The following is a 16,176-nucleotide window of genomic DNA, read 5'->3' on the forward strand; positions in this document are numbered from 1 at the left end:
TCTTTTACCATTTTCAAAAAAATTCCCGCTTTTCACGAAATTTCCACATTTTGGGGAAATTCTCATTGAAATCGGTAGGTTGGAGTTCAAATCCCAGCCGAGTCATACCAAAGACTATAAAAATGGGACCCATAACCTCCCTGCTTGGCACTCAGCAACAAAGGGTTGGAGTTGGGGGTTAAATCACCAAAATGATTCCCGGGCGCGGCGCCGCTGCTGCCCACTGCTCCCCAAGGGGATGGGACAAATGCAGAGGACAAATTTCGCCACATCTAGTGTGTGTGTGACAATCATTGGTACTTTAATCTTTAATCTTTAAATCAATGGGACATTCTTCAAAGTTCCACAACTCCCACATTTTTCATCTGATTCAAACTGTTCCAACTTCAAAAGATTCAGCCTGTTCGGGAATTGTGTGCTCTACTTCATCAATTATTAATCTTGAAGTTTAACTTCAGCATTGGACATTTACACACAATTCCTTCAGGAATTGCTTCATCTAGTTCACTTTACTTTTGTGACTGCACAACATACACGCTCATTTAATATGTCCTAGAAACATGTATTTATTCTTCCCTTTCCTGTCCAGTCATCTAAATTAGCGTGAATTGGGTCTACATTCACATGACTCAATGCAATAAATCTAATGAATAAATCAACATACTGTAGCAATTATCATATTAAATGCATATTCTTAACTGCAATATGAATATTGCACTTGCAGAAAATAAATATAACATTCCTCGCATGCTTTGCAACACTTGTTGTAAATAGTCCTTTGAATTATGTGTTTATCGTTACATTGATGTGTTATTAATTATCCCCCAGAGTGGTCTTGACTGTGTTTTTACGTTGGCCTACAGAGGAAAATGTGCAGAAACGTCCAAAATACACTCCAATCCCCAAAAACGCATGCTATACGGGGTAAACAAAACATTTTATTTCCAGAAATTTCCCTAGTTTTAAGAGATATTTTGATCTTATTTTTAGTCATTGACTTTAAATCATGCTGAAATCTTAATTTCAGCATGAATAATTATATTTGTCTATTCTAGTCGAACAATGTTAAAATTGAGAAAATAAGTATTCATATAAGATATGTTGGTTTCCCCCCATAGAAAATCATGTTTAAAGATTCTGCAACATCCCTAGGATGCTTAATTTACGAATTGCAGGTTAAATAATGCTTGTTTTCACAATAAAATACTTATTTTTAGTCCTGCTCTTTCCAGATCTGCACGTTTTAATTTAGGATGTATTTTCAAGTAAAATTAACTAGCTGCAAGAACAGATAACTTCACTCGTTTTTAGTATTTATTTTTTTCCTAAAATCTAGTCTTTTTATCTTATATTTTGTCAGCTCTTTTTTGCAGTGTAGAAAATAATTGCCTTGTATCTAATTCAGCACAATGAATAGTTCAATGAGCGTATCATGGAATTCCTGCAAGTACAAAGCCCACTTTGCTCAAGGTGTTCACAAATCACACATCTTTACAACGATTTGATCCAGATGTACAAGCTGGACTTATTCAACATTCCATTTGGCTCAAATAAATGTAATAAGTGATTTATTGTCTGTAAGCGTTACATGAGGCTTTATTGTTGGGTGATGACCAACGATTACACCTTTAGTGTGCAATGCATACAACTTTCAAGTCTAAGTTGAAACATCCATCCATTTATTTTCTACCTTTTGTCCCTCTCAGGGTTGCGGGGGGTACTGGAGCCTGCATTCGGGCAGAAGGTAAAGTACACCTTGGACAAGTCACCACCTCATCGTAGGGCCAAAACAGACAGACAACATTCACAATCACATTCACACACTAGGGCCAATTCAGTGTTGCCAATCAACCTATCCTCAGGTGCATGTCTTTGGAGGTGGGAGGAATACCCGGAGGGAACCCACACAGTCAAGGGGAGAACATGCAAACTCCACACAGAAAGACCCGAGCCCAGGGATCGAACCAAGCACCTTCTTATTGTGAGGCCCACGCACTAACCCTTGTTCCACCGTGCTGTCCTAATATTCTCTGACAAATAGTATACAGTGTAATTGGTCTGAGGGTCAATGCGCAAGTTTGACCTAAATACACTTAACAAAAAAACGCAACATTTTTGTTTTTCCCTCCTATTTTTCATTAGATCTAAAACTTTACTATAAATGCAAAATACCTTTTCCTCTCAAATATTGTGTACAAATCTGTGTTAGTGAGCATTTCTTCTTTGCCAAGATAATCTATCCCACCTCACAGGTCTGGCATATCAAGACGCTGATTAAACAGCATGATTATTGCACAAGTGTGCTTTAAGCTGCCCACAATTTAAGGCCACTCTGAAATGTGCAGTTCTATTGCACAACACAACGCCAAAGATGTCGCAAGTTTTGAGGGAGCACGCAGTTGGCATGCCGACTGCATGAATGTCCACCCGAGCTGTTGCCCGTGAATTGAAGGTTCATTTCTCTACCATAAACCGTCTCAAAGGCGTTTCAGAGAATTTGGCAGTACATCCAACCGGCCTCACAACCGCAGACAACATGTAACCACACCAGCCCATGCCCACATCCAGCAGGTGCACCTCCATGATCGTCTGGGACCAGTCACTCAGACAGCTGCTGCAACAAATGGTTTGCATAACCAAAGAATTTCTGCGCAAACTTTGATAAACTGTGCATGCTCGTCATCCTCATCAGGGTCATCCTCATCAGTTTGTCATCATAACCAACTTGAGTGGGCAAATCTTCACAATTGATACCGTCTGGCACATTGAAAAGGTGTTCTCTTCACGGATGGATCCCGTAGTTCATAGTTCTGAACCTTAAAATGGGGTCAAGAGGTGAAATTCCCCCCAAAATAGGAGGGGGAAAAAAGGAGGAGCACCAATTTCAGCACATTTTGGAATGCCCATTTTTGGCTCCGAATTGTGGGCGAGCCTGCATCAGCCTGCTGACGTCACCGACAAAAGACTGGAGGCATTTTCATATGAGGTAGTATGTGTTTTGGTAGCATCTTTATCCTAAGTCACAATATTTCTGCACAGAATCTGAAGGAATTATTAAATATGCCTGCCAGATGCATCGTTGCTGGTTGTAAAAATAACAATTAAAGAAAAAATGAGCCTGCATACATTTCCAAAGGATGGGAATACGAGGAAAGTACAGTATATACCTCTCCAGTAGGGTTGGGTATCGTTTGAATTCGAACGATTCCGATTCCGATTCTTTGTTTTGATTCCGATTCCTGACGATTCTCGATTCTGATTCTTCTTGTACCATGCCGGGATCAATGTGTTTGACAGGTAGTCCCTGGAAGGTGGTATGTATTTTGGGTTGAAAGTTTTCACCATATCCCTGCAAACATAAACAAACATGTAATGTTGCTGTTACTGTTTAGCCCAGTGTCAATTAGCTTAGCTCTAACATTATTGCTTAACTAACCTAAATGTTGGCGATTCCACCTCTGAAAAGAGATGCAGTCTTTTGACTATGTGTGCAGTGACCTTTCTGTGGCACACTTCCGTCTGTGGCACGGACATCTTCCCCATTGCCGCTACGGTGAACGGAGTAAGCTGAGCACATGGCGGAGCCTGGCTAGCAGGTTGTAAATTGTCTATGAAAAAATATGCGGGCTAATTTGTCAGCTGCCTCAACGTTGGCGCAAAACACATTATTTATTGCATATATATTGTTTTACTTACCGGATTCGGACTGCAGTGCAGTCACCGAGGTGCCAGGCTGGGCGTCGAAGGCAGAGGAGGACGGTCGGCGCAGCGCCTCGAAGACGGGACACGCATTTATTTGTACTCCATGACCTCGGAGGTGCTTCATCATGTTCGACGTGCACCCTCCTAAGCACGAAACAGTCCTGTCGCACGTGTTACATTTCGCCGATATTTCATTTTTTTTGGTAAAATAAAGCCACACTTTCGACCGCCGACGCCCGCTATCCATGCTTGACTGACTCGCTCGGCTACATAGGCTCGGCTATGCTAACACTCCCGGCGGTGGGCGCTTCTTCGTTGGTGTTCAGCGGCTTCTTCTTCCGGTCGGCGGACTTATTCTTTTTTTCCGGTCGGCGGACTGGGTATCGAAACTAGGAATCGAAATTTTAACTTTTGAACGATTCCAGAAGAATCGTAAAGTTAGTCCTGGTTCCAATCGATACTCGATACCCAACCCTACTCTCCAGTCCAATTGACTGACACTAAAGGGGACGGAACAAGAAGAATGTAATTTGCAGCTTTTTAATTATTGTGACTTTGAAGAAGAAGGGTTTTAATCAAAGTTTGGATGGATAGAATTTAAAAGACTCAATCCAAATGCGATACCAAAAATCAGGAGCACGCTGGGAGAGAGAGTGAGTCAGAACCTGCGGGGGAACAAACAGTATAAAAAGAGCAGACCCGGTAATCAAAAACAAAAGTAAAATAAGGTAAGCTGGTAGTATTCATATGTTGTTTCCTCTTCTACTGATTTTTTCCCCAAAATGCTTGAGGAAATGCTGAAAGAGCATGGTGAACTTAAAGGCCTACTGAAAGCCACTACTACCGACCACGCAGTCTGATAGTTTATATATCAATGATGAAATCTTAACATTGCAACACATGCCAATATGGCCGGGTTAACTTATAAAGTGCAATTTTAAATTTCCCGCTAAACTTCCGGTTGAAAACACCTTTGGATGATGACGTATGCGCGTGACGTAGCCAGTGAAACAGGAGTATCGGTAGCCCATTGAAGCCAATACAAAAAGCTCTGTATTCATTTCATAATTCCACAGTATTCTGGACATCTGTGTTGGTGAATCTTTTGCAATTTGTGTAATGAACAATGGAGATTGCAAAGAAGAAAGTTGTAGGTGGGATCGGTGTATTAGCGGCGCACTACAGCAACACAACAAGGAGGACTTACTTGGATAGCAGACGCGCTAGCTGATGCTAGCCGCCAACCGCATCTGTGATCGGGTGAAGTCCTTCGTCGCGCCGTCGATCGCTGGAACGCAGGTGAGCACGGGTGTTGAGCAGATGAGGGCTGGCTGGCGTAGGTGGAGCGCTAATGTTTTTATCATAGCTCTGTGAGGTCCGGTTGCTAAGTTGCTAAGTTAGCTTCAGCGTCGTTAGCAACAGCATTGTTAAGCTTTGCCAGGCTGAGAATTATTAACCCTGTAGTTACATGTACATGGTTTAATAGTATTGTTGATCTTCTGTCTATCCTTCCAGTCAGGGATGTATTTATTTTGTTTCTATCTGTATTTGAGCCCGATGCTATCACGTTAGCTCAGTAGCTAAAGAGCTTCGCTGATGTATTTTCGTGGAGATAAAAGTCACTGTGAATGTCCATTTCGCGTTCTCGACTCTCATTTTCAAGAGGATATAGTATCCGAGGTGGTTTAAAATACAAATCCGTGATCCACAATAGAAAAAGGAGAGAGTGTGGAATCCAATGAAACAGCTTGTACCTAAGTTACGGTCAGAGCGAAAAAAGGTATGTCTTTCACTGCATTCTAGTCCGTCACTCTAACGTTCCTCATCCACGAATCTTTCATCCTCGCTCAAATTAATGGGGCAATCATCGCTTTCTCGGTCCGAATCGCTCTAGCTGCGTTGAAAACAATAGGAAAATATGAGGATGTGAACAACTGACTACGTCACGCTACTTCCGGTAGGGGCAAGGCTTTTTTTTATTAGAGACCAAAAGTTGCAAACTTTATCGTCGTTGTTCTATACTAAATCCTTTCAGCAAAAATATGGCAATATCGCGAAATGATCAAGTATGACACATAGAATGGATCTGCTATCCCCGTTTAAATGACAAAAATTCATTTCAGTAGGCCTTTAAGCTGCACCAGTCAGGATTTGCCTCTCCTTTCTCGGCCTCGGGTTCAAAACACTATGGTCGAATTCCACAACCGGGGGCTAATTAACGTTATTCAGCTTCTTCGACTGAAGAATTTGAATGCAAAATCTTGAATCATAGCCGTCTTGCAAACTAGTGTAAAATTCAATAACATATTATATGTCTATTTGAATAATAACCTTAAAGTATCCGACAAATTTATAAATCAGAAAAGTGGAAAATAATCCTAGATCCCCTTTAAAACTCGACGTGCATCTAAGTAGGGTTGTACGGTATACCGGAACTAGTATAGTACCGCGATACTAATTAATCATATTCGGTACTATACCGCCTCTAAAAAATACCGGAGCAGGTTCGGCAACGCACTATCACGGAGTACTTACAAGCAGACAGTGTGTGTTGACAGAAAAGGGAGAACAGACGCATTTTGGCTTAAAAACTAAAGATAAAGGTGAAGCTATAACACTGCAACGCCCTCGGGAAGAGGTGTTTTAAGACATGGCTAACTAGCTAGCGGCTAAAGTCCAGCCGCAATCTGCAGTTTTTTAGCTTTTTCAAAATCACTAATCCTCGCCTCCATGGTGAAAAATGAAGTCAGTTTCTTACAAGTATCATCCCTGCAGGACGAGGAATAGCTAAACATGCTTCACTACACACCGTAGCTCACCGGCGTCACAATATAAACAAACGCCATGGGTGGATCTACACCTGACATCCACTGTAATGATACCAAGTACAGGAGCGTATCTACTATGATTACATCGATATTTTTTAGTATCACAAAATCTTTTTTTTTTTATTGTATATGATGTTTATAAACTCAGGAAATACGTCCCTTGACACATGAGGACTTTGAATATGACCAATGTATGATCCTGTAATCGGATCGATACCCAAAATTGTGGTATCATCCAAAACTAATGTAAAGTATCAAACAACAGAAGAATAAGTGATTATTACATTTTAACAGAAGTGTCAATAGAACATGTTAAAAGACAAAATAAGCAGATATTAACAGTAAATGAACAATAATAATACATTTTCTACTACTTGTTTTCAATAATTCTGACAAAATAATAGAATGGAAAATAACACAATATGTTACTGCATATGTCAGCAGCCAAATTAGGAGCCTTTGTTTGCTTACTTACTAATAAAACAAAATTGTCTCGTACGTTCACTATTTTATTTAAGTACAAAATTGCAATAAGAAACATATGTTTAATGTACCGTAATATTTTTTTTGTTAAAATAAAGACAATAATGCCATTTTTGTGGTCCCCTTTTTATAGAAAAGTATCGAAAAACATTATGGTACCAAAATATTGGTATCGGGCATACTTGCCAACCCTCCCGATTTTCCGGGAGACTCCCGAATTTCAGTCCCCCTCCCGAAAATCTCCCGGGGCAACCATTCTCCCGAATTTCTCCCGATTTTCACCCGGTCAACAATATTAAGGGCGTGCCGTGATGGCACTGCCTTTAGCGTCCTCTACAACCTGTCGACGCGTCCGCTTTTTCACCATACAAACAGCGTGCCGGCCCAGTCACATGTTGTATGAGGCTTCTACATACACACGAAAGTGACTGCAAGACATACTTGATCAACAGCCATACAGGTCACAATGAGGGTAGCCGTATAAACAACTTTAACACTGTTACAAGTATGCGCCACACTGTGAACACACACCAAACGAGAATGACAAACACATTTCGGGAGAACATCCGCACCGTAACACAACATAAACACAACGGAACAAATACCCAGAATCCCTTGCATCCCTAACTCTACTACGCTACAATATACACCCCCGTTACCACTAAACACCCCGCCCCCCTCCATCTCCCAAATTCGGAGGTCTCAAGGTTGACAAGTATGGTATCGGGACAACCCTACATCTTAGTCCAGTGGTTATTAACCTTGTTGGAGGTAGCGAAGCCCACCAGTTTCGTATGCGCATTCACCGAACCCTTCTTTAGTGAAAAATAAAAATAAAATAAAATTCAAATTCAAGACAAAGTTATATGTTTTTGGTGACACTTTAGTATGGGGAACATATTCTAAGTAACAAAGACTTAATTTAAAGTGTTTTGGACACTAGGGGAACATATCCCAACCTCCAAGGACAAAGCTACGAACTATGGGAGATCGGGCTTTCTGCTCCGCTGCTCCCAGTCTGTGGAACGCGCGCTCCCTGACCACCTGAGGGCACCTCAGACTGTGGATGCTTTTAAAAAAGGCTTAAAAACCCATCTTTTTAAAAAAGCCTTTTTATAGATTTTTATAGATATGCATGCTGGTTCTAGCTATTGGGCTGTTCCTTGTTTTATATTTTATTTATTTTTATTATTATTATTATTATTACTATTTTCTTTTTCTTTTTTAACACCGTGGCACTTTGAGGTTGTTTGCTCAACGTAAGGTGCTTTTTACAAATAAAATCTATTATTATTATTATTATTATATTCTAAGTAACAAAGACTTAATTTAGAGTTATTTGGTTAGGGTTAGGGTTAGAGGGTTAGGGCCAGGGTTAGAGGGTTAGGGTTATAATAAGGCCATGCCGAATAAGGCATTAGTAAGTACTTAATAATGACTAGTTAAGAGTTACTAATTTGCATGTTAATAAGCAACTAATTAATGGTGAATATATTCCCCATACTAAAGTGTTACCATGTTTTATTACTGGTGCATAAAATGAACCGTGCACGAACATCACCTTGTTCAAACTACAAAACCAACACAGTGCATAAACTCACAACAAATTACACACCTGCAAATCAGTCAGCTGTTGCCGTATCCGTAATACGCCGATAGGGAGAAGATTTTATTTACACGTTGTGTCGAGTGTGTTTTGACCTCCGCCGAACCCTTGAGCCAGACTCACCGAACCCCTAGGGTTCGATCGAACCCAGGTTAAGAACCACTGTCTTAGTCATACCCAATCTTTTGTTAGCTATTCTTTTCAGCCCCGGGCGGCGCAGCAGACGCACAGAAAATGAACGATACCAAATGTCATGCTCATCATCGTGTCCGTCCATACAGTTGCATTTATTTCCCCCGTTCTGCACTTCCCTCTTGACTCATTTGTCCAAGTGGAGCCGGGGCCTGCCAATGACACGAGGCCTGTTCCTGTAAAACTAATAACGACTGAGATTTGTGCAGGCTTAGCATTCTTTCTCCCCTTCGGTGCTCGACACCGCAACAAGGGGAGGGTACGGCGCGGAGAGAACGGTCCGAGCCGGGTTTGCTTAACACGGAACGTGGAAAGAGAGTCTAGTTTACTGAGTCGAGTGCGAGCTAAGTCTGTTTGGTTTCCTGGCCACAGACGCCACACAAATCATCTCCTCCCGCCGTCGGCCAAGCGGGTCAATGCGACGTATGTAAATCAAAACCGCAAAATATGAAACAACATATCTTGTTGACTCGCAAATCCACATAAGGACCCCCAGATGTGGGAGGAGATTAAACAGGAGGGAGAAGGGGGGAGGTCTAGCACACTCAGACGCCCCTTCCAGCAGAGACATGTGCGCACAGTGTGCCAGCAAGCACACTACTCTGATGCACAGACAGCTGCCATTTCTCTCTTACTTTCCTCCCCTCGGCCGCCCTCCTCCTCCTCCTCTTGGCCGTTCCCTATCCTTCCGTCTACTTTGGCCCGCACTTTTCCTCAGGCGCGTATAAAGGCAGGTCCTGTTGGAAGGTGAGTGCTTGTGTAAACTTGGCTGCACATGAGCGCCAGAGACTCTTGGCCCGCCTCGGCTAGAAAAAGTTCACGAAGAAGGAACATCTCTGAGGTGGAGGAGAAGAGGACTTATTTGGATTTAAGGTGCAGGATCTCCATGCAGACCATGCCGGGAACGCTGCTGGTGGTGGTGGTGGTGCTGCTGCTGTCCACAGGAAGTGAGTCCAGAAGGATCAGGAAAAGAGGACTTAACCACAAGGTGGGTCTCATAACGTATTAGTGCATGAATTTGACTATTTTTTTATGTCGGGAATGTGTGAAGTGCAGTACAATATCAGCTCTGTTAAAGAGCGTACAGGTCGAGGTAAAAGGTCATGAAAGCTAACCCAAGACCTGAAGTAGGAAATGTGTTGTGCACTTGAATTGTGTATGATTGTTACTTAGAGATGCATCGCAAATATGGGAAGCTAAATTCGAGGGTCAAAATGACACAAATCCAATTTTTTCATTCAAATATCCCTGACCTTTAACCTAACCCTACACTAGAGATGGGTATTAAATTTGATACTATATAGTCACTGATCAAATTACGTTGATACTACCGTATTTTTCGGAGTATAAGTCGCTCCGGAGTATAAGTCGCACCGGCCGAAAATGCATAATAAAGAAGGGAAAAAACTAGAGATGTCCGATAATATATAATAAATGCTTTAAAATGTATTATCGGAAATTATCGGTATTGTTTTTTTTATTATAGGTATCGTTTTTTGTTTTTTTTAATTAAATCAACATAAAAAACACAAGATACACTTACAATTAGTACACTAACACAAAAAACCTCCCTCCCCCATTTACACTCATTCACACTCATTCACACAAAAGGGTTGTTTCGTTCTGTTATTAATATTCTGGTTCCTACATTATATATCAATATATATCAATACAGTCTGCAAGGGATACAGTCCGTAAGCACACATGATTGTGCGTGCTGCTGGTCCACTAATAGTACTAACCTTTAACAGTTAATTGTACTCATTTTCATTAATTACTAGTTTCTAGATAACTGTTTTTATATTGTTTTACTTTCTTTGGTATTCAAGAAAATGTTTTTAATTTATATATCTTATTTTATTTTATTAATTTTTAAAAAGGACCTTATCTTCACCATACCTGGTTGTCCAAATTAGGCATAATAATGTGTTAATTCCACGACTGTATATATCGGTATCGGTTGATATCGGTATCGGTTGATATCAGTATCGGTAATTAAGAGTTGGACAATATCGGAATATCGGCAAAAAGACATTATCGGACATCCCTAGAAAAAACATATATAAGTCGCACTGGAGTATAAGTCGCATTTTTTGGGGAAATTTATTTGATAAAACCCAACACCAAGAATAGAAATGTGGAAGTAGTCATTCACACCGACGTCCCACTGGGGTGAGTTTTTCCTTGCCCTTATGTGGGCTCTGTACCGAGGATGTCGTTGTGGCTTGTGCAGCCCTTTGAGACACTTGTGATTTAGGGCTGTATTACTAAACATTGATTGATTGAGTGATTGAAAGGCAATTTAAAATAAATAAAGAATAGTGAACAACAGGCTGAATAAGTGTACGTTATATGAGGCATAAATAACCAACTGAGAACGTGCCTGGTATGTTAACGTAACATATTATGGTGAGAGTCATTCAAATAACTATAACATATAGAACATGCTATACGTTTACCAAACAATCTGTCACTCCTAATCGCTAAATCCCATGAAATCTTATACGTCTAGTCCAGGGGTGGGCAATTAATTTTTACCGGGGGCCGCATGAGCAACCCGAGCACTGCTGGAGGGCCACACCGACAAAAATTCAATTAAATTTTGCTAAAATTATTTTTGATATACCGTAAGATAGATAATAATAATAATAACATTTTCATTTAACCTAACTTATCTTTATACAAAAGCAGATGGCTTTTGATGGTTTTATTCTTAACACTTTCTTACACAACACTTCCTGATGTATATTACAATACAAAAATTTAAATTTCTGTCACTTTATCCTGCCTCCTCTTTGTTGTGAACGTAGCACGCCTGCAAGGTGATTGGCGAAGAAGGAGGAAGTGTTGCTGTTGCGAAAATGAGGAGTGAGGATTGGTTTTCCTTTTGGAAAGAACGAGATAAGTTGAGCTGTGTTAGTATAGCATGCTCAATAAAAGTTTAAAAAGAGCATCAGACTTGGTGTGCACTTCTTCTGGACGCTACAATTGATGTCAGAAGTGGGATGAAATGCCTCCCAGTTCGCCTTGCAATCAAACCTGGGAGTCTTCATTGAGGGCGGAATTCTTCCATGCCAAACAGCGTGGCTGCACCTGTAAACGCTGTCTCTCTCTCTCCCTCTCTGTCTCTCTCTGTCTCTCTCTCTCTCTCTTTGCGGCGAGCTCCTCACGTGGCACGTACCTCCCGATGACGTAGCACACAAACAGCACAGCAATTGTAGCGTCCAGAAAAAGTGCACACCAAGTCTGACGCTCTTTTTAAACTTTTATTGAGCAAGCTATACTAACACAGCTCAACATATCTCGTTCCTTCCACACGCACGTCTCCTCACTCCTCATTTACGCAACTCAAGAAGACAACATCTACTTCAGCAGGTCGTTACACTATATTCTTTAAACACAGCAAGCTGTGTACCACAAATAAGCACACGGCTTTACCTTTACTTGGCAGTCCATGTCTTGTTGAAAACACGCCATTCGTCATCACCTTTTCTCTTTTTAGCGTCTCGGGGATAACCGGGCATCACTTGTCGCTGTGCGCCTTCTCTCACAGGACACACGCACATATAACACTTTTCAAAATAAAAGCAGCACAGTTGTATTGCACGCACAACAAAGATGTTTTTTTAAATTTATTTTGTAATTTGTGATTGCCACTGCGCGCACGAGCATACGTCCACACGGAAGTAATACAAATAACGCTTTTCAAAACAAAAGCAGCACCGTTGTATTGCACACTCGAAATAGATACTTTTTAAAATGTATTTTGTAATTTATGATTGGCCTCACGCGGGCCGGACAGGGACGTACAAAAGGCCGCAGAATGCCCAGGTCTGGTCTAGTCTCTTACGTGAATGAGCTAAATAATAATATTTGATATTTTACGGTAATGTGTTAATAATTTCACACATAAGTCGCTCCTGAGTATAAGTCGCACCCCCGGCCAAACTATGAAAAAAACCTGCGACTTATATAGTCCGAAAAATAGGGTACTAGATATTAATTCACGTAAAAATGCAACATTGCCATATTTCGATATCTTTGTTGCATGTGACATCATGCCCTGTTGCAGACTTGGCTGGTTCAAACCTTTGGCGGGGAAACAATCACTCAAGCAACACTCAGAGCGAACTCAGTCGGATAGCCTCTTGGTAATGTTGCAATTGTCCATCCAAGTGTTGTCCCGATACCAATATTTTGGTACAGGTACCAAAAATGTATTTTGATACTTTTCGGTATTTTTCTAAACAAAGGGGACCACCAAAAATTGCACTATTGGCTTTATTATAACAAAAAAATCTTAGGGTACATTAAACATATGTTTCTTATCACTAGTTTGTCCTTAAATAAAATAGTGAACATACAAGATAATTTGTCTTTTAGTAGTAAGTAAGCAAACAAAGGCTCCTAATTAGTGTGCTGACATCCATCCATCCATTTTCTACCGTTTGTCCCTTTTGGGGGTCGCGGGGGGCGCTAGAGCCTATCTCAGCTGCATTCGGACAAGTCTGCTGACGTATGCAGTAAGATATTTTGTCATTTTCCATTCTATTATTTTGTCAAAAGTATTAAGGACAAGCGGTAGAAAATGAATTATTAATCTATATGTTCATTTACTGTTAATATCTGCTTACTTTCTCTTTTAACATGTTCTATATACACTTCTGTTAAAATGTAATAATCACTTATTCTTCTGTTGTTTGATACTTTACATTAGTTTTGGATGACACCACAAATTTGGGTATCAATTCGATACCAAGTAGTTACAGGATCATATATTGGTCATATTCAAAGTCCTCATATGTCCAGGGACATATTTCCTGAGTTCAAAAACATAATTTATATTTTTAAAAAACCAAAGAAGATGTTGTGATACTAAAAAATATTGATGTAACCATAGCAGTATCGATTATATACGCTCCTGTACTTGGTATCATTACAGTGAATGTTAGGTGTGGATCCACCAATGGCGTTTGTTTACATTGTCACGCCGGTGAGCTACAGTACAACCCTAGTCCATACAAACAAAGCAAGTATGTCTTGTAGAAAACACTCAAATGTACAGTAACTGTTCCAAATGTTGTAACTCGATGCTAATTTCAATTGGATTTAGAACTGCTACTTATTAGCATTAGCGATTTTATATGGCAATTTCAACGCCTCAAAATTGGGTCATAAAAACTACAACTAAGATGCACATTTCAAGCAAACAGCTAGTGTGTAATAAGTACAATATTTACAGTTTAAACAAAAAGAATACATTCAGCTTAATGGCAAAGACTACTTCCAAGCTAGGCAACACACTGTAGTCTACACACTACTGCCATATAACATCTGGGAATTCAAACTGCATGCAAAGTCTACTATATAATACTTGCAAATGAGACTTAGAATTGTAAGAAATGGACAGCAAGGTTATCATTGTTAAGTGTTAAACATGAAAATGAGATTTAATTATTAAAGAAATTAACATGTATTAACACATGAACACACACAGAAGAACACAGTTGGTATCGTTGAGTACCGGTATTTATTCTAAGGTACTTGGAATTGGTACCGTACAGATCCAAATGTGAAAGGTAACTATTCCTACAGACCCGAAATACAGCAGAATTTAAACTAGTGATTCATTCAACGGAGTGGTACAGATTTTTGTAGAGCTGTCCGATAATATCGGCTATCGGCCGATAAATGCTTTAAAATGTAATATCGGAAATTATCGGTATCGGTTTTTTTATTATCGGTATCGTTTTTTTGTTTTTTTTTGTTTTTGTTTTTTTATTAAATCAACATAAAAAATACAAGATACACTTACAGTTAGTGCACCAACCCAAAAAACCTCCCTCCCCCATTCACACTCATTCACACAAAAGGGTTGTTTCTTTCTGTTATTATTATTCTGGTTCCTACATTATATATCAGTATATATCAATACAGTCTGCAAGGGATACAGTCCGTAAGCACACATGGTTGTGCGTGCTGCTGGTCCACTAATAGTACTAACCTTTAACAGTTAATTTTACTCATTTTCATTCATTACTAGTTTCTATGTAACTGTTTTATATTGTTTTACTTTCTTTTTTATTCAAGAAAATGTTTTTAATTGATTTATCTTATTTTATTTTATTAATATTTTTAAAAAAGGACCTTATTTTCACCATACCTGGTTTTCCAAATTAGACATAATAATGTGTTAATTCCACGACTGTATACATCAGTATCGGTTGATATCGCTATCGGTTGATATCGGTATCGGTAATTAAAGAGTTGGACAATATCGGAATATCGGATATCAGCAAAAAGCCATTATCGGACATCCCTAGATTTTTTTATTTTTTTTTGGGTTAAGCCCCATTAGCCCAACCACTTTTTAGGCAGACAACAATGTGTGCCCTAAAACCCCTTGAAAATGTTAAATATTATTTTGTCTGACAGCAAACACTAAACATTGACTCTAAAAACAACAGACAGATTGTCATATGATTAATCACTGCTCTGTATTAAATATAAAATACATATAAGAACATATACTGTATGCTACGAAACACTGCTAGCTGCCTTTTTCATTGATCGGGTGCTCCACATAGTACCGTATTTCCGGACCATAGGGTGCACCGGATTATAAGGCGCACTGCCGATGAATGGTCTATTTTTTATCTTTTTTCATATATAATGCGCACCAGATTATAGGGCGCATTAAAGGAATATTTCTTTTTTTCTTTTTTTTCTAAATGTAAAACACTTCCTTGTGGTCTACATAACATGTAATGGTGGTTCTTTGGTCAAAATGTTGCATAGATTATGTTTTACAGATCATCTTCAAGCCGCTTTCTGACAGTAGCTTCCGGATGCGCCGTTTTGTGGGCGGTCTTATTTACGTGGCTCACTTTCGGCAGCGTCTTATCCCCGTCATCTTTGTTGTAACGGTGTAGCGTGCAAGGACGGGAGTGGAAGAAGTGTCAAAAGTTGGAGCTAACTATTTTAATGACATTCAGACTTTACTTAAATCAATAACGGAGCAGCATCTCCTAATTAGTGCAATAACAACGCCGGAAATGTGTCCCGTGAAAAACTGTGCGATCGGAACTCTCTAATAACTAAAGTTCCTTGGGTGAATAATGTAAACTCACTACACCGGTATGTTTTAGCACTTTCATGGCGAGTTTACTGACAGATATAAGTAAGAACTTTACACTACTTTATATTAGAAATGGCAACAGCGGAGGATGAATGTCCCATAACAAGAAGATAGAGAGAAAGAAGAAGCTTATAGACTACGGTGTCGGCACGGACTACAAAGGCGGACGCATGCAAACTGTCAGGACTTATGCAGATCCCAAATACAGATCAGCAAGTACCAGAAGG

The 16,176-nt window shown here is 39.9% G+C and overlaps 1 protein-coding gene across 2 annotated transcripts in view; it reads left to right on the forward strand.

Annotated features, from left to right (window-relative positions):
- Nucleotides 1–9,339: 9,339 nt before the first annotated feature.
- The window catches only part of wfdc1 (WAP four-disulfide core domain 1), a 38,438-nt gene continuing 31,601 nt past the window's right edge, over nt 9,340–16,176 (forward strand). The window contains exon 1 of one of the 2 annotated variants that reach the window (XM_062035261.1): nt 9,340–9,799. In XM_062035261.1, the coding sequence (XP_061891245.1) occupies nt 9,587–9,799 (213 nt within the window). In that variant the 5' untranslated portion in view covers nt 9,340–9,586. The remainder of the gene's footprint in view (nt 9,800–16,176) is intronic. The other variant, XM_062035260.1, reaches the window with a different exon arrangement.

This window comes from Entelurus aequoreus, linkage group LG24 (genome assembly GCF_033978785.1).
Source record: "Entelurus aequoreus isolate RoL-2023_Sb linkage group LG24, RoL_Eaeq_v1.1, whole genome shotgun sequence".
NCBI classification, from domain to species: domain Eukaryota; kingdom Metazoa; phylum Chordata; class Actinopteri; order Syngnathiformes; family Syngnathidae; genus Entelurus; species Entelurus aequoreus.